Here is a 23,390-nt window from a genome sequence, read left to right as displayed (position 1 = left end):
GAAGATTCTATCCCAATCAAGACCATCAACAAACAAAAAAGTACATCATAACATGCCCAACTCCCAAAAGCTCCAAATAAGGAGTAAATGCATGTCGTGCCCACTAAAGCCACCCATGAAACCAAATATTGCTTGCATTGTGGTAACCTACATCCTCCAACATGAAATATAGGTGCCAAAATTTGTATGAAAAGAGCAAGCCATTGGATGTGCTGCTCAAGAGAAGTAATGAGAGGCCTTCCACCTTCTCCTTGATGCCAAGACGGCCAAGACAACATTCGACTCTAGAAGATGTACGCTAGCCTGCATTGCAATGATGCATAACAAGGCATTGCAAACTGCCCAGCCTGAAATAAAGTTCGACATGGATATCGGGGGCAAAGAAGCTCAAGCAGAAAAACTTACATACTACAATTGAAGCACTCCTACATGGACTCCCACTCGCCAAGAGTTGTCAATAGAGGCCATGTGCCCTCCATTGTCACGGCTTGAAGCTGACTACTCCATATTGTACTAAAGTTAATCTGCCCTCCATTGTCAATGGCCTAGAGCCACTTGGTGTGAGTAACAAGGGATGTCACTCTTCCACACTGCAAGAACTCCTACATGTACCTATGGTAAGGGTGCAAGGAGAGCAGGCCATGGGTGAGTGTAGAGACGGCACAAGTAGGAGCAAAGGAGATGGCTTTGCAAGACTATCACACCAAGCAAGTCTACAAGTCACTAAGCAACACACACAACCATTGAGGTAGCCAGGCCTAGGGTGGGTGTGGTGAGTGCAATGTAAGGAGTGGATTACTCTAAGACTCTCTAATGGTCCACTTTTACAATAAGCACAATCCTACAATTGATATAGAAGAAGAAGTTTCATCAAGTGATTGGTTGAATAAAGTGGCTTGTCATTGGCACTTGGAGAAAGGTTGTCGACATTGAACAACTTCAACTAAACTTCCTTTGCATCATATGGAAGTTCCATTCCTGAAGTTCTACGAAAGTTGGGGATATGTCCAAAGACTTGCCATAGCTACCTTGAATTGGTTTAAGTATCCATAAAGCAAAAGAATTCGGAATCCCATACATTCAATCAATTAGGCATATTAGAGGGGAGACACAAAGCTTGACTGGTCATGTTAGCACAATAGACTGATCTTAGAGCCATATGAATGAGGTAAACGTTAAAGGAGTTTAAAATATAATTAGGAGGTCATCTTGTGAACATGTTACCTTGATAGATATAGAATTTAAATGCTTTCTGAATCTTATTTTCACTCTTGAAATGAATCTGTTTGTATACATATCTATACATTTTTACACCAACACCTATTCTGTTCACTCTCACATAACAGCATACATAATCTTGTATTCACCTTTGGATCTACTATAGTCATAAATGATTGATACACGGAGGTATCAGCAATGACTATAATGGCCAATCACCAATCCTTTGATGAGAATCTTACTGCATCAGTTACAAGATTGTGATTAAGTACCCATGTTTTGTTTTTGTTTTTGTTTTTGTTTTTGTTTTGTTTTGTTTTTTTTCTGAGTTTTTGTGAAGTATCCTGCAATATTAAAACAAATTTAGCTGTCTACTATAGGAATGTAATGTTTAAGCTCCTTATCATATTATGGAGGGAACATGACTCTCTTTGAAAGAGTGGGTGGATTCTCCACAGAAATACAGGTCCCTCAGATGCCTCAAAGTAGTCTAAAAATTCATGATACCTGTGCTGAAATTGGTAGTGATCATGAAAAATAAAATGGCCCTTAACTTTCTCCTAGTCCCATTGATATATCTCATTCTAGAAGCGCAAATGCACTATAAGAAAATGGCTAAGAAATGCAGGCACCTACAAGATCTCTCTTTACTGGGCTTGTTACAGATACACTGGTTTAGGCCAGTAATTTTATAATCATGTATAATACAAGAAGCTTGAAAGCAACACATTTCGAACTGTTTTCCAGGGGTTGACAGAGTGACTGCTGCAGAAATCACTTTGTTGAAGGTGTTAGCACCTCATCACAAATTTGTAAGGCACCCATTTCCTAGAATCTCACATAATTTTATGCTCACAAAAACTGCTGGGTCAGCTAGACTCTAATGGGCAGACGGGGGATTTCAGACATAGCTGGGCTATGACGATATTTTCCAGATCTTATTCAGCAAAGAGGGTTTGTCAAAAATTATAAAGAAACATCCCATGAAATGCTCATCTCCCTGAAACCAACGTTGACACCATGACCACTAAGTAGTTCACACAATAAAAAAACTGTGATGCCATTGAAATAAGAGGTACCACCATCTCTTCAGCGTAGATAGAGAAATAACTATAATACTTGTTTACTAAATGGAGATCCCTTTATTTCAAATTCAATTTAACACATGACTTTGTAAATGCTTCTCTTCAACCTATCATAATCGCATAGAGATAAAATGGTAAAATAACAGCACCTAGGATTTTGTGAAAAAATGTGGAAACATCGAAAGACCAATTTATATCATGTGTATAGCAAAGATAATAAATAAATATAGATGAAATAATAATTTCAATTAGATACTTATGGCCAATAATAATTTCATGTAGATACCTATAGCTACATTGAGCAATACTGGACAATCAAGTTCACAATTGAAAAGTAGTATGCCCTATACACATCCGCTTACTGAGCATCTACTGGAGCAACAAATCTGCAACCAAGAAGACTATAGGTTGGCTAGCCAGGCAGCACCAGGTCAGGCAGCTAGTTAAGTAGTTAGCTGGCCAACCAGCAAGGCCATCAACCAACCTATAAATAGAAGCTCTCAGGGTCATTGAACACCTGCAGTTCTGACGCAAACAACCAGCAGACAACAGCTTGCAATTCAGCCAGGCACCAGATCTTCTGCCTTGAAGCTTTTTGGTCAAAGCCAGCAGCATCCATCCCCTACAGTAAACAGCACGCAGCCTTCTACGGCCAGCAGCAATCAGGCTTCCTTTGCAGCTTCCCAGTTCAGTAAACAGTCTTATCTCTTGTCCTGCTGATCTTGGGCTTGCTTCCGACAATATTGAGCCATTAGTCTCAGTTTGTAGCCCTCCTTCAGTAAGCCAGACATAAAAATTCAACCTGCAGACCATAGCTCCAATTCAGCAGTATAGTTCACAGCATTCTCTCCATTCAGTCAGCCCATAGATATGTAGCAGTGCTCTTGGTGTGAGCGAGCTTCATCAAGAAGACACATATGCTTCATCTTCATTGTAGGAAATCAAGCAGCAATCTTGTAGGCACAAGGAATTATATACTCTTCCATCAATGAGCACCTTCCTGAGTGAAGTAAAAATATATTCTCTACAGAGGGAAAACATAAGACAACTGAAACATGATGCATATGCTTCCACTCAGAAGACTTGAATATGCCTCTACTTAGAACCAACTGAATGTGAGCACAAAGTTAGCTACCAATAATCCAACATTATGTTGCGTGTTGCCACTTGGGCAGGCAGCATTGAGAGTCATTGCCATCATTGCCATGCAAAAGACGCATGCACGTCAGCTGTTTATATGGTTCATTATTTACATTTAAACATGTGGGCCAATAGAGACACCTTGTAAGGTCTCGAAGAAAAAGCAAACAATGGTATGTCAACGTGCTGGTACATCGAAATGTATGTGGGCTGACAGAATCTCATAACTGTCCATGTGATACCAATAACTGTGCTTGCACGACTACAAAGCTGCACCATTTCCATAGGCATTTCCCATGCCTATCTATAGCAACATTCATCCACTGACAGCATGTTGTAAGCCTCCAAGCATTCAACCTTTCAAGCTTGAAAGGTTCACCTATGACAAACCAACAGCTTCAATATTAGATGTAATAATTGGGAAAAGCTTGGAATTCCTACTGAGATAGTTAGAGCTTAGTAGATTTTGGATATAAAACTTTACATAAAGACAGATCACATAAATTGATATAGAACAATCTTAAATCTTAGCATTAAATTAAATTACTCACTCCTCTGTGTTGCCACCATCCACTCCATCGTCATCCAGTCCCTGAATTTCCAAGAAGAGAAATTAAAAGTGTGAATTGTCAAAAACTCTCTTGATTAAAATTATAGAAAGATCAATCTTAAGCCACTTACTGGCCATGGACTCCAAAGGTGATGCAAGACTTCAGCCTCTTCCTTTGGCAATGCATCATCATCAAATCCCTGAATTTGAGGAGAAGAAATTAAAAGTTGAACTTCACAAGACTCTATGTCCAAATTAAGAAAGCCAAATGGAGATAAAAAACCCAAAAACAAGCTGCTTTGCTCCCCATCTCCTTGTTGCCCTCCCTTCCCACCCTTAGCCTACCTACAGCCTACCTTCAGCCTATCCGTAGCTTGCCCTAGCCTACCCGCAGCCTCACCCCTCTACCCATAGCTCTAAACCCGCTACCCTCTCCCTGCAGCCCGCTACCCCCTCCCTGCAGCCCGTACCCCCTCCATGTAGGCCGCTACTCCCTACCTGTGCAAAACTTGCCAGCATCCCCCTCTACTCCTACCATACAGTCGCCTCTTCCTACCCTACCCATTGTACACCCTACCCCTTTCTACCAGCTCACATCCCCCCCTTACAGCATCCCCCGCCCCTCTTAGCCTTAAACCAACCACCTCACAGCCTAAACCCGCCCCTCACAGCCTTAGCCTCTCCCTTAATCCCTAATCTCGTCCCTAAAAGCCTTATTCTACCTGCAGCCAGCCCCTAAGCACCCCTTTCTAGCCATAGCCCCCATAGCCAGCCCTATTCTAGCCCCTAATCCACCCCTAGACCCTTTGCCTGTAGGTTACCCCCCCTTAGCCTTTCTTTGCCATGTCCTAGCCCGCCCTCGTTTGTTAATTCCTTTCCCACCTGTTATTGTACTTTTTCATCCCTTAGCCCTTTTGGAATCCCGTGCAATAGGACTCGGAAGGATTTTTCATTGTGTTCGAGTCGGCCTTCCATACTTGATCGGCGAGATGACCTCAGTCAATCCTCTGCCCACACCAGTGGCTGTGAAATCAATATCTTTTTCTAAAGACGAGTTGCAACAGCTTCAACGAGATGCAAACATCGAGAGTTACCTATCCCTCTTCGCTCGCATTCATGGTTCTCACCCGTCAAGGAGCTAAGCGAGGGATTGGATGATTGCAGCCCTGCCTTCGGAGGTAGCTACCCACATCACAGATATCCGGCTCCTAGGCAAGGGTTTTTTTCTAGATAGTCTTTAATTCATCCGAGGCTACTTCGACAGCTCTAAGGGCAAGTCCTTTGCCCCTTGATCGAATAAAATTTTCCTCTACCCTTTCTCGATTGGGTTTGACCCAGTGGTAGAGGAAAAGAAGTACTTCTCGATCTTCATCAGATTCCCAAGGCTACCACACCAACTTCTTCCGACCATTAGTGGAGCCTTCGGGGAGGTCATCGAGGTGCCACCGTTGCCAAGCCCAGATAGACCCTTGATAGCCACTCATGCAATTAAGGAGGATGGGGTACCAAGGGTTAGAGTTCTTGTGTCTCAGTGACATCGCAGATGACCATGTTCGGATCGAGAGACTAGATGGATCCTTTTCCACTCAGAGCATCGAGATCGCGGGACGCATTGATCCGTGCACGATTTGCAAGGTGCTTGGTCACTTTGCAAGAGATTTTTCCAGGAGGAGGAAGCATCCGAAGAAGAATAAGAAGACTCACCCCCCACAGAGATCATCCACTCGGAGGCCACTAGCTTGGAGGCAATACTGGCAGGCAATCGGAGATACCACAGTACCAGCCCAAACTTCAGTTCAGTCTGATTAGGTTGTGGGTGTTGCACAGGAGGTTGCTTTTATTCTAGCTCAAGTCACCTCCTCTGTTGTGTCATCGCCGGCACAAGGAGAGGCACAAGGGATAGATTCTGCTAATTTTCCAGCACGGGTTACTTCTCCCACTTCAATGGCCAGAGAGCTCTTACCGATACTGTGCCCTTACCAGTTCAGGCCACTCATCTGACTCAAATGGATGTTTGACGATCCCCCAGGACCCTGGCAAAGGGCAAGTTTACTTTGGATACATATAGCCTCTTACCGCATCATTTCCAGGCTTTCCAGTCTATTTTACATGCAATTGGCTATCCTGCTACTAGGGGTTATGTTCCGCCACATATGCATTCTCATGCTAATCAGTTTGTGCACCATAGCCCCTTTACTCCTTTGACAGATGGCAAGATGGAGGTTGTTCAATCCACTTTTTCCCATGCAGATGGAACCTCCACAGGTGCACAGCCACAGCCAGAGAGAGGCTTTTCATTTGTCTCCCATTGATTTTCCAGCTTTGCCTCATGCATATTCTAGGAGACAGGGTTCTACTGCAACAGAGCTTCCACCACGAGATTGGGAAGCCATTTCACTCATCCTTAGAGAATTGTCTCATGAAACGTCCACGGTCTAGGTAATGTACCACATCGCCGAAGACGGAAAGGTGGTTTGCAATTAGTTGCATCCAGGCATTGTTGGTGGACCGATTGATGTCCTTTTGCTTCAGGAACATAAGCTTGTGGCTTCTGCGTGCAGTAAGTCAGGCAAGCTTCTCTCATGACATTGCTTTTGGTCATGAGCCATTGGTTCCAGTGAAGGTACTTGTATTGTTGTTTCTTCCTCAGTACTTCTTCTTGTCATTGGTCATGGTGTCATCATTCCTTCTAGAGCACAGTGGATCATTTTATTGATTGATGGGTGCAAGGTTGGCATTCTGAATGTTTACGCACCTACCATAGGGGTGACAGGACCTCCTTTTGGCACTTTCTCTCCACTTAGGAACATATTGAAGATTCTTGGATTATTGGTGGAGATTTCAACATGGTAGAACAGCCATGCGATAAAAAAGGAGGATTAGAAGGAGGCATTCACTCTCTTGAGAGACGTGATTAGAATGATTTTATACTTCAATTCAGAGGCAGGGACTGCTGGACGGATGATGCTTTCCTTCATCAGGGTCACACACTTTCTTTCTTCTAGTCAAACAAGAGGACAATTGGTTCCGTTCTTTCACGGATTGACAGATTTTATGCGGATGATTGGGCTTTGGACAGAGGAGGATGTATATACATTGCCCCTAGGACCACTACTTTGGACCACTCCCCAGTTTCTCTTGTCATTTTTGACCCTCAGAGACATGGTGCCATGCCCTCTATCACGATTCCTGATGCCTTATTTGCTGAGGACAGCAGTGGGACAGACTTGGGAGAGGCACTTTGTTGATGCTACCTCTCCATCTCTTGCTTTAGAGGCTGCCATGCAGGAGATCAGTACGTTTTTTCAGGCCACTGCTAGGAAGAGAAAGCAAGAGGTCATTGGCAAAGAGATTGCAAACAGGAAGCAACTTGCAGCTCTTCAAAGAGAAGAGGAAAGAAGGCCAAGTGATCAGTGGACTCATGAGAGACTTGCAGTGGCTAGGACAGAGCAGCAGGCTATTTTAGATCAGAAGGCTGAATTCTCATTCTATGCTAGAGAATCCTTCTAGATCCAGATTGTAGGTAGAGTCAACAAGTATTTCTTTGCTTCATTGGGTCCTCGCCTCAGCAAGGAAACATTGTGGCAACTTCTTGACTCCGAGGGGGTGATGCAAACAGAGCCACATAGGGTACCTGATATTGCCACGCAGTTTTATGCATCCCTTCTTTCAACAGACCCTATTCTCCAAATATAGATGCAACTAGGAGTAGGGTCTGGGACTCTGTTCCCCATTTGGTGACTCCAGAGATGAGGTCGATCTTGGATGCTCCCTTCTCCAAAGAGGAGTTATTTGCAGCCTTGCATAAGGACAAGTGTCCAAGATCTGCTCTGGAATATGGGGCACAAAGATGGAAAGATCTTCCAACCTAACGAGTTCCTCATCGGTTACCACATTCTCTCCAGCACCCAAAGCTTCCTTCAGTCTACTGACATGAAAGACAGGGTGTACCCAAACTCCATCAGGTAATTTCAACTTGTAAGCCGCATCATTTATCTTTTTAAGGATTAAGTATGGGCCACAATATCGAGGAGACAACTTATAAATAGGACCAGTATGCATAACCTAAGAATCCTTAGGGATTCTCAAATAAACATACTGTCCTTCAGAGAAAACTCGCAGTGAACGCTTCTAATCAACATAAAACTTAGCTCTATCATGAGCACTCTTTATGCTTTCTCTGGCTACTTTCAGCATATCCTACTGATCCTGTAACCAGTCAGATGCAGAATTGACATTTACATTCTCTAAGCCAATAACCCACGGGGCACTAGGCTGATAGCCATACATTAACATGAATGGACTATGCTTAGTGGCTGAATACTTAGCACTATTGTAAGCAAACTCTAGAATCGGAAGAATCTCTTCCCAATCAAACTAGCGGATAGAAACGTAAGTACATAACATATCCTCCATAGTCTGGTTCGTTTTCTCAGTTTGCCCATCAGATTCAACATGATCAACCGAACTCATACTGAGCTTAGTGTCCAACTTCTTGAACACAGCTCTCCAAAAATGCCCAATAAACTTGGGATCCCTGTCACTCACTATTTCAGCTAGCAAACCATACAAACTGAATAGTTTCTCAACGAATAAATGAGCAAGTTGAGTGGCTGTAATAGTTTCTCACGTGGGAATAAACCTTGCTAATTTAGTTAATCGATCCACGATCACCCAAATAGCATCATGTCCCCGAGATGTTCGTGGTAATCCAACCACAAAATCCATGGAAATACTCTGCCATTTCTTTTCTGGTATTTCCAAAGGATGCAACAGGCTTCCCTTGTCCTCCCTTGCATTCTGCTCATTCTTATTTGAATTCTGATTGGCATTTCTCTTCTTTTCTCTCGCCTGCTGCCTAGGGGGCGACCAGTAGGTCGACGCCCCACTCAAACAGCAACCAGCAGGGAGAGGGGGCGCTGACAGGCTACCCTCCCCTCACCAAACAACAAGGTGGCACAAAGCCGCCCTGTAGCAGCCCAAAGGGGGACGACCAGCAGGTCGCCACCCTCTAGCAACAGCCCCAAAGAAGGAGGTTGCAGGATGTTGCCTTTCGGCAGCAACCCACCGCCTCGAGGAGGCCCGCCTCCTCCCGGTTACCTCCCTTCCATGCTAGGGATTGGTAGAACTAACAGTTGCTAGGGAAAACCGATGCACCATCGGCTCCTCAGGAACCAAAAGTGAGGGGAACCATCTCTGTCGGTTTCCGACAACAGGAAACCTACCAGTTGCCAGGCAACCAATCAAGATTCCCTTCGGAAACTAGGACCAGGAGAATTCGCCAAAGATCATGTTTCTTGCCAGGCTCACGGGCCGACGAGAATCAGGAAGTCAAGAACCAAGCAACGTCTACTCCGAGAACCCTGGTCTCACAGATCTTCTCCAAATACAAGAGAATTATGTCGAGTAACCAAGTTAACGAAGTTCAAGGTTCCTCGATTTCTCCTTTCCAGCAAAAGAGTGAACTTCTTCCTCTGCCAGAAGCATGAGAAGATCAGAAATCAAATCCCAAATTCTTCTCCTACAAATCTCACCTATCAAAGGGATCAGAAGAACAGAGATTGGCTCTGATACCAACTGACACAACCCCTCAACTAGGGAAGACTCTGCTCTATCTGACCAAGGCTAACTTGGCGATAGTCTACGCAGTCCGGGGACTGCTAGTGAATGGCTAGAGACTCACCACCCAGCCGTAGGCTCATCCGAGCCACCCCCGAGCTAGTGATCAGGCAACCTTCGACCGTAGTCCATCCCAAGTAAGGCTACGCATCCCATACTACGTAGCCCCAACCAATCCGGCTGTCTTTAGGCCTGGACTGGTCTATGTCAAGCTGGGTCACTTAGGAGGCCCCACTCCTAAGATTGCCCTCTAGTGAGTAATGGCCCTCACTATAGAGGCTGGTGTTTACTATAAATAGTAAACATGACCTAACCGTCCCAAAATTAGGTCAACCTGATCACTCAGTCTAGCCAACGTTATGTCCAAGCCTGGACATAACACATCAGGAAGAAGCTTTTGTTTTGGAGCTCAGCGAATCTTGATTTGGCTTCTAGAGTGGTGGTGGTTAACCAAGTTCTTTTAGCCACTGCCTGGTTTGAATGCTCATGTTGGTGCAGGTCTAGGAAGTCCATTGCACAGCTCAAGAAACCCATCATGAACTTTCTTTGAAGTGGTCTTGATGGATCGTCTGATTCTAGAGTGACGGTGACATGGGACACTTTGATTTTACCCACCCATTTAGGAGGCCTGAACATTATTAATCCAGATTTCCGGTGTAGTGCTCTCCTTTGCAAGCTTGCGGCCAAAGGCTTCTTACCAGGAAAGGAGCCTTGGAAAGCTTTTTTCATGCATAGTATTCAGCTTTGCACCCCCTCTGCGGACAGTGATTGGCAAGCCACTTCTAGATAGATCTTCTCACCAGTAGAGGGTCAAGTTGCCGAGATCCCCTCTCATGAGGCTATCATTACTGCTTGGCTTACTTCTAGATCTTCTTTGAGGACGATTCTACCCACATCTTCAGATGAGGTTGATAGACAGCCGCTCATTTGGAACGACGTTATTCTGGATGAGTTTGGTAGGCCGCTAGGTGCTTCAGATTACATGCAGTGGTCCAAGTCGGACAGAGGACCAACTTCCTCCTTTGGCACATGGAAGAATTTCATTGATCTTCCTATGAACCAGAGGCAGGACATTACTCAGGGACTCAGAGGATATGATAGGAGGATCACACAGATTATTGCAGGTATCCCTGCGGAGTGGACTCATGGAGATGCAGGGAGGCACGAGCCTGAGTCTGGCACTCTCACATCACCCTTGGAGGATCAACCTCCCTTGGGACCGTTCCCTTAGAACCCATCTGGCTCACGGAACTGCCATCCCCATCTGGCACTGTGGAACACCACCAACAAACCTCCTGGGAGTTCTTCCCGATCTGTGTTCTCGCCTTGGGCTTCGAATCCGTGTACTTTCCTGTACCTTGGACCTGTACACCATCATCTGGGACTGAATCAGTGTTTAGCTTTGCTGAGCCTGATGCTCTGATACCAATGTAACGCGCGGAAGCTCTGGGTAGTCTTCTTTCAGCCCTAAACACTCTTGAAGACCTTCTGATGCAAAAACGCAGGTAGAGAGAGAGTAGAGAGAGAGAGTGAGAAGTGCTGGAATTTCAGTATATACTATGTACAAAAAAGGTACAAATCTGTACAGCCATGGGCTGCCTTCATAAAAAGGTTGTTAATCCCTAAATCTGTCCCTATGGGACCTCTAAGTGACCCACACCCCTAGTGGGAGTGAATGATTCATGCTATGGGCCCTTGATGCCTTTTATATGCTCCTTGGACAAGGTAGGAACTGCTGGAAACTGGCCGACTGCTGGTCGGCCAGTTCTAAAAGCATTAAATGCTTATTAAATCAGCCGACTTCATGCGCCTTCTTCCTGGTTCAGCCGACAGCTTTTGTCCTCAGCCGACTGCTCCCTGGTGCTTCTCCAAGTCCAACCTGTCCACTACTGCATCTTGTGCTCCACAGTCTGACTCTATCTGGTTCCTAGTCTTTTATCTGTCTGCCTCTTCTGGATCTAGCCTTGAGAAGGTCCATGGCATTGCTGATGCACATGACACTAACCCCTTTGTTTTATAAGGTTAGGTGTTCACACTTATTTAAAAGTGGGCACCCCCTTTGGGCACCCACTTAGGGGCCAAGGTGGGGAGCCCCACTTTTAAGTGAGTGTGGGGGTGGGCATGGTCACCTACTCCCACTAGTTCCCCACATGCAAACGTGGGTATCATCAATAGTACAACTCCACTTTAATTTTATTAAAAAGAAAGGCCTTTCCCTTCAGCGTATACTGGTTTTCACGCTTCCACCTTCTTACGTGAGACAACAGGCGACTATCTCTTTTGCGCATGTTTACCACAGGCGGCTGCTGAATCTGTTGTGCATAGGCGGCTACTGTGTTGCAGCCGGCTGCCACCACCTGAAGGCTACCTGCCTCTGTGCTACTACAGTCGGCTGCCCCTCCACAACTCTTCTTCATGCAGACGCCAAAGCACTAAACCTCTGTTGGTAGCTGTGTATTCTCTCTGCCTTCTTCGCCAGGCGACTAAACTTACTGCAAACTGGCTGCCATCTCCTACTGTACGGCTACATCTGCTTCTGGCGGCTGTTTACCCACAGGCTGTGCTGCCTAGTTCCTCTACAGGCAGACGTAGGCCATCTTCAGCAGCATATTACAGCACCCAGCTGTGTGACCATCACCAGCCGATCGTGAACATACTTCTCCAACACGCTGCACTCTGCAGCCGGGCTGTTGTTCCATCACCAGCCGATCGTGAACATACTTCTCCAACACGCTGCACTCTGCAGCTCCATCTTCTTTTTGGCTAAAGGTTGTATTTCTTTTCCATTGGCGGCTACAAGAAGTCTTCACATCTCTTGGGTGGTTTCAAAGTCTACACAAACACCACAAGTTTTGGTCTTCTATCAACCATCTACAAGTAAGTGATTTTCAGATTTGAGTAAAGCATTTTATGTTTAAATCTGATAAGGGATTCATCCCTCTACGGCCACACCCGTTCGGTGCCGGGTTGTCCAAGCTATATTGGCGAACCTCGGTCCAAAGGTGCTGAGATCGGGAGAGCCAGGCATTAGTACGAGAGCGCCTGTTTGTGGTGGTCTCAGAACACCAGTGAGGCGCTCTCCGCGGAGTCCAATGAAAGCACAGGACCGTAGAGATTGGGCCACACTAGTGGTCGTTCTGCTTCGAGCTTCTACATCGAACTTCGAGCCTATTTGTTTGGTACTGTTTTCATATGTACATGGACATTATCTGGTTCTTGGAACCCATGGAGCATTGTATTTATTAAATACTCCCAATAAATATATCATATATTGAGGGGGGGGTCGGCCCGTTCCGGCCCCAGTGCTGGTGTCCATCTTTCCATTTCATTTCATTTAAATTTCAAGTTATATTAAGTTGTCCATTTCAAATTTGTGGTTTTAAAGTTGTGCTATTAAAGCGTGTGGGTGTCCAACGGAGTCTTTCCCACTTGACGGGATCGGTTTCATTGGTATCAGAGCACGGTTGTTTCCCTCTTCCTAGTGGGGAAACGAACCTGTGTACTGGACATCCCGCTTTTAGCAAACTTAAAACACAATGGACAGCCAAGGCAACCCTTTGGAAGTGCCAAATTCGAGGGGTCCATCTAGTGCTTCTCGTGGGTCTGATGCCTGCGTGGTAGACACAAGCCCCTTGAAAGGGTTATGGATAGTGAATCCAAGGGTCAACTGTCTCCAGGAAAGACAGTTATGCTTGAACAAGAGCTTGATGCTATGAGGGCTGAAATGGAACATATGAGAAAACTTTTGCAGGCTCAAGAGCAAGAGTTAAAGTTTTTGCATGAAGATCCCCATCTGCAAAGTGCTATTGAAGCCAGGAAGGCTGATGCTATGGTTGATGTAACTTTTGAATCAATGGCTCGTGAAGTGGGCAAGAAACCAAGGGAGTTGGCACTTGCCTATCTCCTTCGCAAAGGTGATATCAAAGAGGGGGATGACGGAGAGCTGAAATTCAGAAATCCACCTCGTTTGAAGCATGGAGATCCCGCATCCCAGAGGCTGAAATCTTTTATGCAAAAGGAAGAGGTGACTGTCACCTCTCGACATGCATCTTCTCCCCAAGGCACTAAGCCTGACAGATATATGTATGCCAGTGCTCATGGAGGGCATGAAAGTCACATGCATGCAAGACATGTATCTCATGGTGACAGGTCTGCTTCCAGAAAAATTTTGCCTTCTGAGTTGTCTCATGGAGAGACCATGCCATATGCAGGTAAGTCACATGCATCTGAGTTTCGAGTTCGTGGAGCACATGCCACCGTGCCCCATGAAGCTTCTATGACGGCCCATGGAGCCCATGCAGATAGGGTTACCCCGTTGGATAAGGGAAAAAGAAAAAGAGAAGACCATGAGCCTCATGCCAGGAAGCTCAAGGAATTCAAAGCAGGTGATAAATCTGTCAAATTTGATGCTTTTCATGGTGAACATGATGCTTCTAAGGTGTTAGCGTTTGTGGCACAGTTCGACATTGCTTTTAGCGATGAGGACTTTACAGAAAAGTCGAAGGTGCGCCATGCTAGCATGTTTTTGAAAGGGACTGCTGCTCATTGGTGGATCACTGTAAAGATCACCAAGGATCCCATTTCTACTTGGAAGGAATTCAAAGATAGATTTTATGCTCAGTTCTTGCCACCCAATGCAGAGCAAACTCTCACTCAAAAGTGGGACAGGCTGGAACAAAAAGACAATGAGAGTGTGCAACAGTATGTTAACAAATTTTGGAAAGTGTTGCTAGAAGTCACTCCCTTCATGCAAATCACAGAGGATGAAAGAAAGAGGAAGTTTCGTTCTGGACTGCAACCAGCATATAGATCGGGTATTGAATTGCACCCAAAACATACGTTGCAACAACTCACAGCTTCTGCTCTTGCTACAGAGCAATTGGTGCTCAAGATTAAGCAGGATCAAGGAGGTTCCAAGGGGAAGGACAAGGCTGTCCCAAATCAGCAAAAGGGTGGACAGCCACCTAAAAAGAACTTCCGGGAGCCTTACAAGGGTGGTAAAGCTGAAAATAACACATCTAAAGAACAGGGCCCAAGGAAGAACAAATTTGGATTAACCCCGGAGCAAAGAGAGCAATATGCCAAGGATGGAAAATGCTTTTCTTGTGGTAGCAAAGACCACATGTTTCGGCAATGCCCAGATCGCAAATCAAAGCACGAGGACAAGCACACCAAAGATAATGTACATGCAGTTCCTGATGTGCAAGGAAATACAGGTCATGATGCAAAAGAGCGTATGGTTTGCAAGGCTTGGGGGAAAATTAAGGATCAGCCCGCACTCTTCATGTTTGATGACTGTGCAACTGACAATTTCATCTCTATGCAAATGGCAGCTGCATTGGGTATTGAGGTCGAGTATATGGAACCTCAGATTGAAGCCGAAGCTGCATTTATTGGTAAAGAGGTGCAGGTTACCCCTTTGATAGGGAAGTTGCGCATCCATATCCAGGGCTACCTTGATAATGAGCATTTTCTAGTTGCTCCACTGAATGGATGTGATGTATTGTTGGGCAAGCCGTGGCACCATAGGCTTGAGCCCCGCAAAGACTACAAGTCTAATATGATTTCTTGTATGCATAAAGGCCGCATGCATTTTATTGATGCTAGCAAAGAAGGGGATTCCATCCCAGTTGTATCACACATCCAAATTAATAAAGCAATGAAAAAGAGTCTTTCAGCGTACTTGGTTTTTGTGCGTGATAGTCTTGTGCCAAATCATCAAAATGTGGATGCTATGTCTAATGATAGGCTGAATTTTCTTAATGCATTCAACGACTGTTTTGCTGACTCGTTGCCAGGTGAATTACCTCCCCAAAGGTCCGAAGATCACCGCATAGATCTTGTGCCAGGTAGTTCTCCTCCTAACAAACCCGCATACCGAGTGAGTGCTGCACAACAAGAAGAAATTATGAAGCAGGTAAACGAGCTTTTAGAGAAAGGTTTGGTTCAGCCCAGTTCCTCACCTTACTGCTCTCCTGTGCTTCTTGTTCAAAAGAAGGACGGATCATTTCGTATGTGTGTGGACTATAGAGCTTTGAACAAGCTTACCATCAAGAACAGATTTCCAATTCCACGTATTGATGATATCTTGGATAAGCTTGATGGCTCAGCTTGCTTTAGCAGACTTGATTTGAAGAGTGGTTATCACCAGATACGCGTGGTGCCACAAGATGTCCATAAGACTGCATTCAGGACAGCCTTCGGATTATATGAATTCTTGGTAATGCCTTTTGGTCTCACCAATGCTCCTGCTACTTTTAATCGTATGATGGATAGGATATTCCAACCCCATCGCAAGTTCACACGAGTCTTCTTTGATGATGTCTTGGTTTTCTCCAAGAATGAGCAGGAACACAGAACTCATTTGGTCACAGTGTTCGAAGAGTTGCGGAAGCATAAACTTTTCGTCAATGCCAAGAAAAGTGAGTTTTTCCTTTCAGAGATTCATTATCTGGGACATATTGTATCCAAGGACGGAGTTACAATGGATCCTGCAAAGATAGAGACTATTCGGAATTGGCCCGAATTGCAAAACGTACATCAAATACGTAGTTTTCTGGGATTATGTTCGTATTACAGGCGTTTCATAAGGCATTTCGCCATGATTGCCACTCCTCTACATGATCTCACGAATAAGAAAACTGCTTTTAAATGGACTTCAAAGGAATAGGATGCTTTCTTGCAACTCAAGCATGCGATCATATGTGGGTCAGTATTGATTGTTCCTGACTTGCACAAGTCATTCGTGGTTGAATGTGATGCTTGTGGTGATTGCATAGGAGCTGTCCTAAATCAAGAAGGACATGCAGTTGCATACGAGAGCCGTCGTTTGCATGATGCCGAGCTTCATATGGATATCTATGAGAAAGAGCTCTTGGCTGTAATTCACGCCTTAAAGATTTGGAAACATTACCTTCTTGGGGCTGAATTTGTAGTCAAGACAGATCATCAAAGCTTGAGATACTTTCTATCTCAAACAAAGCTTTCAGAGAAGCAGATGAGAATGGCAAATTTTCTTTCCATGAGATCTATCTGCTATGAGAGATTTGTATCATTTGGATGCTGATTTTTGCCATATATGGATTGATTTGATGGCTGGTCATTCACATGCCTCTTATGTTATCAACGAGGGTTATCTCATGAAGGATAATTGCCTATGTGTGGTGAAGGATTTGCATCCAAAGGTTATGGACGAATGTCACGCTTCACCTTATGCTGGTCATAGAGGTATTATGCCTACTACTCGCATGATTCAGAGGTATTTCTTTTGGCCAAGCATGCGTAAAGACATTGAGGCTTATCTGCGTGCATGTATTACTTGCCAAAAGGTGAAATTTGACAGGCAAAAGCCTCCAGGTTTGCTTCAGCCATTGCCTATTCCCTCGCAACCTTGGGAAAGTATCACAATGGATTTTATTATGGATTTGCCTAGATCCCAGCATGGGAATGATGCTATTTGGACTATTGTGGACAGGTTTAGCAAGCAAGCTCATTTCTTGCCCGTCAAGAAAACCATCAAAGCTGATCATATGGTAAAGCTTTTTCTTGCTAATATTTTCAAGCATCATGGTATGCCTAAATCCATTGTTGGGGATAGAGATCCCAGGACTACAAGCCTATTTTGGAGGGCTTTGTTTGATAATATGGGTACTAAACTTGAGTTTTCATCAGCTTATCATCCCCAAACGGATGGCCAAAGTGAAGCTGCAAATTCAGCTGTGTTGGATTTATTGAAATGTTATGTGGCAGATCAAAAGACTGCATGGGAGAAATATCTTCCACTTGTTGAGTTTGCCTACAACAATACGATCCATGCTTCCACAGGAAAGGCTCCGTTTGAGATTATTTATGGCAGAGTGGTCTTGCCACCCATCCTTCGTACAAAGGATGAGATTTTTGCAGCTGATGAATATGTTCGTGACTTGGATATTGCCTTTGGTCAGGTGCAGACAGCCATTGCAAGATCTCAGGATAAGCATAAAATGGCTGCTGACAAGCATAGAAGGGACATGGAAGTCAAAGAAGGTGATTGGGTATTGCTGAAATTTGAGAAGGCTCGGCTTCGAAAGAGGCCAGGACGAGAAGGATCATATCTTAAGCTTTCTCCTCGCTATTATGGACCCTTCAAGGTGATTCACAAGATCAATGAAGTGTCCTACAGGCTTGCTTTACCTAGTCATTGGAAGATTCACAATGCTTTTCATGTGAGTCTATTTCGGAAATATGTGGGGCCAGATCCTGATGAGCCTGTCACAGAAGATCCGCCAGAGATTGAAGAGCTTGAGGAGATCCTCCAGCCAGAACAGATTGTTTTTCACAAGGAGAGAAAGCTACCTGCAGGAAAGCTTTCCAGGAGATACCTTGTGAAGTTTAAGAATTATTTGCCTATTGATGCCAAATGGGTAAATGAGGATTATTTTGCAGATTATCCGCAATTGTTGCAGGCATATCTTGAGGCTTTTCAGTTGAGGTCAACTCTTTAGAAGCCCGGGGGGATGTCACCAATTGACCGACCATTTGGTCCATCTCCAGTTTTTGCGTCTCGTTCACTTGAGGCCAGGCCGGTGTCTCATGTGAAGAGGCCAGTATTTTGCTAACATGGACGGGAGCCAGACTGGTGCCACCCGTGTGTTAGCAGGATGGTGTCGTATGAACGGGAGCCAGATCAGTGCCACCCGTGTATGACCTGGACTGTGTTCGATCCATGGGACTGTCACGCCATGGAAGAGCCAGTATTCGTGCCGTGTTTTGCCTATGGGACTGTCACACCATAGGGAGACTCGTGCCTGGAACTGTGTCTTACCTATGGGACTGTCACTCCATAGGAAGACCAGGTTTTTATGTTTTATGTTGTGCCAGTTTTGTGCCGACAGATATTTTGTACTTGTTCCATGAACGGGAGATATGTCCATGTTACTATTTGCACATGCACACATATTTTGCATGTTTGAAACTGTTTTCGCATGACATGTATTTGTGTGCTTGCCTGCCTGACGTGTTACTTACTGAGCGGGGACGCCTGCCAGTGAGTCGTGAAGTCTGCTCTGTATTCTGACGAGTTTTAGTGCATGTGAACAGGTGGTAAGTATGTTACACATGTTGTTTTAATATTTTATTCTAACCCCTTTGTTTTATAAGGTTAGGTGTTCACACTTATTTAAAAGTGGGCACCCCCTTTGGGCACCCACTTAGGGGCCAAGGTGGGGAGCCCCACTTTTAAGTGAGTGTGGGGGTGGGCATGGTCACCTACTCCCACTAGTTCCCCACATGCAAACGTGGGTATCATCAATAGTACAACTCCACTTTAATTTTATTAAAAAGAAAGGCCTTTCCCTTCAGCGTATACTGGTTTTCACGCTTCCACCTTCTTACGTGAGACAATAGGCGACTATCTCTTTTGCGCATGTTTACCACAGGCGGCTGCTGAATCTACTGTGCATAGGCGGCTACTGTGTTGCAGCCGGCTGCCACCACCTGAAGGCTACCTGCCTCTGTGCTACTACAGTCGGCTGCCCCTCCACAACTCTTCTTCATGCAGACGCCAAAGCACTAAACCTCTGCTGATGGTAGCTGTGTATTCTCTCTGCCTTCTTCGCCAGGCGACTAAACTTACTGCAAACTGGCTGCCATCTCCTACTGTACGGCTACATCTGCTTCTGGCGGCTGTTTACCCACAGGCTGTGCTGCCTAGTTCCTCTACAGGCAGACGTAGGCCATCTTCAACAGCATATTACAGCACCCAGCTGTGTGACCATCACCAGCCGATCGTGAACATACTTCTCCAACACGCTGCACTCTGCAGCCGGGCTGTTGTTCCATCACCAGCAGGCCACGCTCCAGCTACTCAGGTGGTTGTATCTTCATGCGTAGCTGCTTCTGTTGGTAGCTGTGTTCCTACAAGAGTACTTTACCTCTCCTAAGGCGGCAGCTCCATCTTCTTTTTGGCTAAAGGTTGTATTTCTTTTCCATTGGCGGCTACAAGAAGTCTTCACATCTCTTGGGTGGTTTCAAAGTCTACACAAACACCACAAGTTTTGGTCTTCTATCAACCATCTACAAGTAAGTGATTTTCAGATTTGAGTAAAGCATTTTATGTTTAAATCTGATAAGGGATTCATCCCTCTACGGCCACACCCGTTCGGTGCCGGGTTGTCCAAGCTATATTGGCGAACCTCGGTCCAAAGGTGCTGAGATCGGGAGAGCCAAGCGTTAGTACGAGAGCGCCTGTTTGTGCGTGGTCTCGGAACACCAGTGAGGCGCTCTCCGCGGAGTCCAGTGAAAGCACAGGACCGTAGAGATTGGGCCACACTAGTGGTCGTTCTGCTTCGAGCTTCTACATCGAACTTCGAGCCTATTTGTTTGGTACTGTTTTCATATGTACATGGACATTATCTGGTTCTTGGAACCCATGGAGCATTGTATTTATTAAATACTCCCAATAAATATATCATATATTGAGGGGGGGGTCGGCCCGTTCCGGCCCCAGTGCTGGTGTCCATCTTTCCATTTCATTTCATTTAAATTTCAAGTTGTATTAAGTTGTCCATTTCAAATTTGTGGTTTTAAAGTTGTGCTATTAAGCGTGTGGGTGTCCAACGGAGTCTTTCCCACTTGACGGGATCGGTTTCACGATTATATGGTTCTCATTCACATACATGCCCACAGGGTTTCTACGAGAGAGAGCCTACATCTATGGCTAAGGCTAGATGTATTGAGGCCTTATAGGATACACAAGTCCACCCATCTCAGGTTCTCTACAGCATTTGGGTTGAAATGGTACATACTCTAATGGCTACTTGGAACAAAATCCAAGGACACTCTAAGACTGCAAAGAGGAAGCAACAAGCTTTCCTAAAAGAATGGAAGGACTCCCCTTTCTTTTCAGAGTCCCCTACTGGTATGTGCTGGCATTTTCAGCTAGAATGTTGGATGTTCCATGCCTTGCATGGTGTGTTGATTCCTTGAGGCTATTTTGGCCCAAAGATCTTCTTTTTCATAATTAATAAGAAGTCTTACTTTTGAAAAATAAAAAATAAGAAAGCCACTTACTGGCCATGGACTCCATGGGTGATGTAAAACTTCAGGCTCGTCCTTTGGCTGAACATCATGCTCCAATTCCTAAATTCAAGGAGAAGAAATTAAAAGCTAAACTTTACAAGAAACTATGTCCGAAATTATGTCCATTTGTGAACCACTTACCGGTGATTTGAAGGAGTTATCCTTCTTTGAATTCGCCTTTTGCATCCTTATTTTTCCTTTTACATGCCCCACCTTAAAACAATAAAAGTTTAATGTCATTGAATGCCATCTAACTCTCTGAAACATTCAGCTAAATTAATAAAAAAGCAATCAATATGTACCTGAGGGTGCAAATACGGAGCAACGGGATTGTGACTTGTATTGAAGTGGGATGTCAAAAACTGCCCCGTCCGCAATGTGAAATAACCGTTGTATGCCTTCTGGGATAGACTCTCATTCAACAAAGGAAGCGATGATGTATGCCAACTAGTGATATCCTCACTCTCGTGATATGTTCCTAAGTGTGTAGCCACCCTAAAGCCTTCATCCCGCAGAGGGTGCACTACTAGAGACCCTGAAGCTCCCCCAAAAGAAGAAAAGGTACCAAAACCCTGGGCCCCTACTAGATCAAAACAAGAGAGATGTTCTTTTGTAAACCAAGGACAATCACTATGCATGGTAGGTCCATTCAGAAACCGACCCTCTCCCTTACATGCTGGGAAAGAAATGAGAATTAGCTTATCATTTATTTGCGGCTCATATGGAACCCATGTATGCAGGGGCTGTAAATTTTGAAACTGAGGTGGGAAGGGAAGGGACTGATGGGCTGGACCAATGAGGGCCAAATCATCATCCAATGATGATGCAATTATCTCTGCATTATATGTAAGGACTCCTCCATGTGTATTTGGGAAATGTACCTACACATGGATGATTTACACCTCTTAACATGAAAAAATTTAAGAAACATGACTTTTTTCGTATTGTATTCTTTAAGAAACGTACTTATTGATGGTCAAGTTACCTCTATCTGTTGGAGCTGAACTTCAACCTCAACCTTTTTCTTATTGCCTTTCCTGCTGCTGCTCCTCCTGCTGTTGTTGCTGGAAGCTTTTATCCTTTTGCTACCACTTGCCTCACCTATTATCACTTCATCCACTCCTTCATCTTGCATCTTTGTCTTCCGCACCACATGTAATGCTGTGATTGCTAAACCTGGATTGGCAACCAATATACAGTTTCCAAAGTTCTTATTTGAAGAGTCATACGTGAAAACAGCATTTAACAATCCCACCACCAGTATAAAACTTTTTGTATATTTCTTCATCTCACCTGGATTGGCAACCAATATACAGTTTTCGAAGCTCTTATTTGAAGAGTCGTCTGTGAAAACAGCATTTAACCATCCAACCACCGGTATAAACTTTTTGTATATTTCTTCATCTCTTAACATTTCTGCCAACCTGTCTCTCTCTCTTCGGAGAGCTAGTTTTAATTTCACTGCGTCAACACAGGAGATTAGGGTGGGGGCCAAATTGCTTATGTCCAAATCTGAACATTGGAGTAGTAATTCAAGATCAAATCCACTATTCTATAAAACTTGTAACGCCTGCACCACAGCGGGATCTTGTAGATTGATCTCCATCTGCAAAACAATGAGTTCCAAATTCAGACTCTCAACAAAGAAACTGCAGTTTAGGGACAAATGAGCAATAAGTTAAGAGTAAATACTCATCCCATATACATAAAGAGAACAAGAGACGAATATAAATAAAATAGCCGACGTAATGAGTTAATTAAGATTGAGATCATATGTAAATGATTTTGTGGTTAAGACATGAATTACGCCCCATTTACATAACATATTCTAGAATGAAACTAATCGATCAATATTGATCACAGATTTGTGGCTTTGTATAAATGTAAGGCACAAATCACGCCTATCTATACTTTTATGTAATGTGGCACAAAATCCCCTATCGAAATATTCCTCTATCATAATGTCTCGAAGAGAAGCAAGGAGAATTTTTTGCAAGGATTGCATGATCCTTGCAAACGATGCCAAGAATCATGCAAAAATATTGCATCATACATAACTTCTTAGATCACAATGTTTGATGAATAGGCCTGTTACGTGACCGGACAGGCTTGAGATAAGACCAGATTTAAACGTGAGATAGAAAAGGGATCTAAAATGTTCGGATATATAGAAACATGTCGTGTATGAAAACAACGTGAACTTACCAGAGCGGACACTGCTCAATAAGGCCGATTTAAAGGTGAGACAGAAAGATGGAGCTTGTGTTCCACCGAAATTGTGCCTGAAAGAAAGACGAAAAGTTGTGAGACCAAAAGAAGAGGACCAAATACGTGAAAGAAACCAACAGGACCAGGAAGAAAACGAGATCAGTGCATGAAGAGAGACGATACCAGAGCTTCCTCGTTTCTTCCACACACCTAGTATCGTCTCTCTTCATGCACTGATCTCGTTTTCTTCCCGGTCCTGTTGGTTTCTTTCACGTATTTGGTCCTCTTCTTTTGGTCTCACAACTTTTCGTCTTTCTTTCAGGCACAATTTCGGTGGAACACAAGCTCCATCTTTCTGTCTCACCTTTAAATCGGCCTTATTGAGCAGTGTCCGCTCTAGTAAGTTCACGTTGTTTTCATACACGACATGTTTCTATATATCCGCACATTTTAGATCCCTTTTCTATCTCACGTTTAAATCTGGTCTTATCTCAAGCCTGTCCGGTCACGTA

At 44.4% G+C, this 23,390-nt stretch overlaps 2 protein-coding genes across 4 annotated transcripts in view; both read right to left on the bottom strand.

Moving 5' to 3' along the window:
* The window catches only part of LOC147639692 (3-oxoacyl-[acyl-carrier-protein] reductase 4-like), a 96,319-nt gene that overhangs the window by 53,898 nt on the left and 19,031 nt on the right, over positions 1–23,390 (bottom strand). The gene's annotated exons all lie outside the window — the stretch shown is intronic.
* Positions 2,606–22,955, bottom strand: LOC147639693 (uncharacterized). Of its 3 annotated transcripts, none has more exons than XM_086772786.1 (8): positions 22,876–22,955; positions 21,656–22,276; positions 20,973–21,551; positions 20,812–20,883; positions 20,662–20,730; positions 4,125–4,193; positions 3,995–4,035; positions 2,606–3,822 (listed from the first exon to the last, which is right to left on the bottom strand). In XM_086772786.1, exons 2-8 carry the CDS (start codon positions 22,082–22,084, stop codon positions 3,819–3,821), a joined length of 1,263 nt encoding a protein of 420 aa, XP_086628912.1. In that variant the 5' UTR covers positions 22,085–22,276; positions 22,876–22,955; the 3' UTR covers positions 2,606–3,818. The 3 variants fall into 3 exon arrangements, with proteins under 3 accessions (XP_086628912.1, XP_086628905.1, XP_086628918.1); XM_086772792.1 differs by lacking the exon at positions 22,876–22,955 and having other exon boundaries at positions 2,607–3,822; positions 21,656–21,846; positions 21,964–22,862; XM_086772779.1 differs by lacking the exon at positions 22,876–22,955 and having other exon boundaries at positions 21,656–22,862.

Source organism: Cibotium barometz, chromosome 3 (genome assembly GCF_041138505.1).
Source record: "Cibotium barometz isolate CiBa-2024 chromosome 3, ASM4113850v1, whole genome shotgun sequence".
NCBI classification, from domain to species: Eukaryota; Viridiplantae; Streptophyta; class Polypodiopsida; order Cyatheales; family Cibotiaceae; genus Cibotium; species Cibotium barometz.
This window is presented reverse-complemented; position numbering and strand designations above follow the sequence as displayed.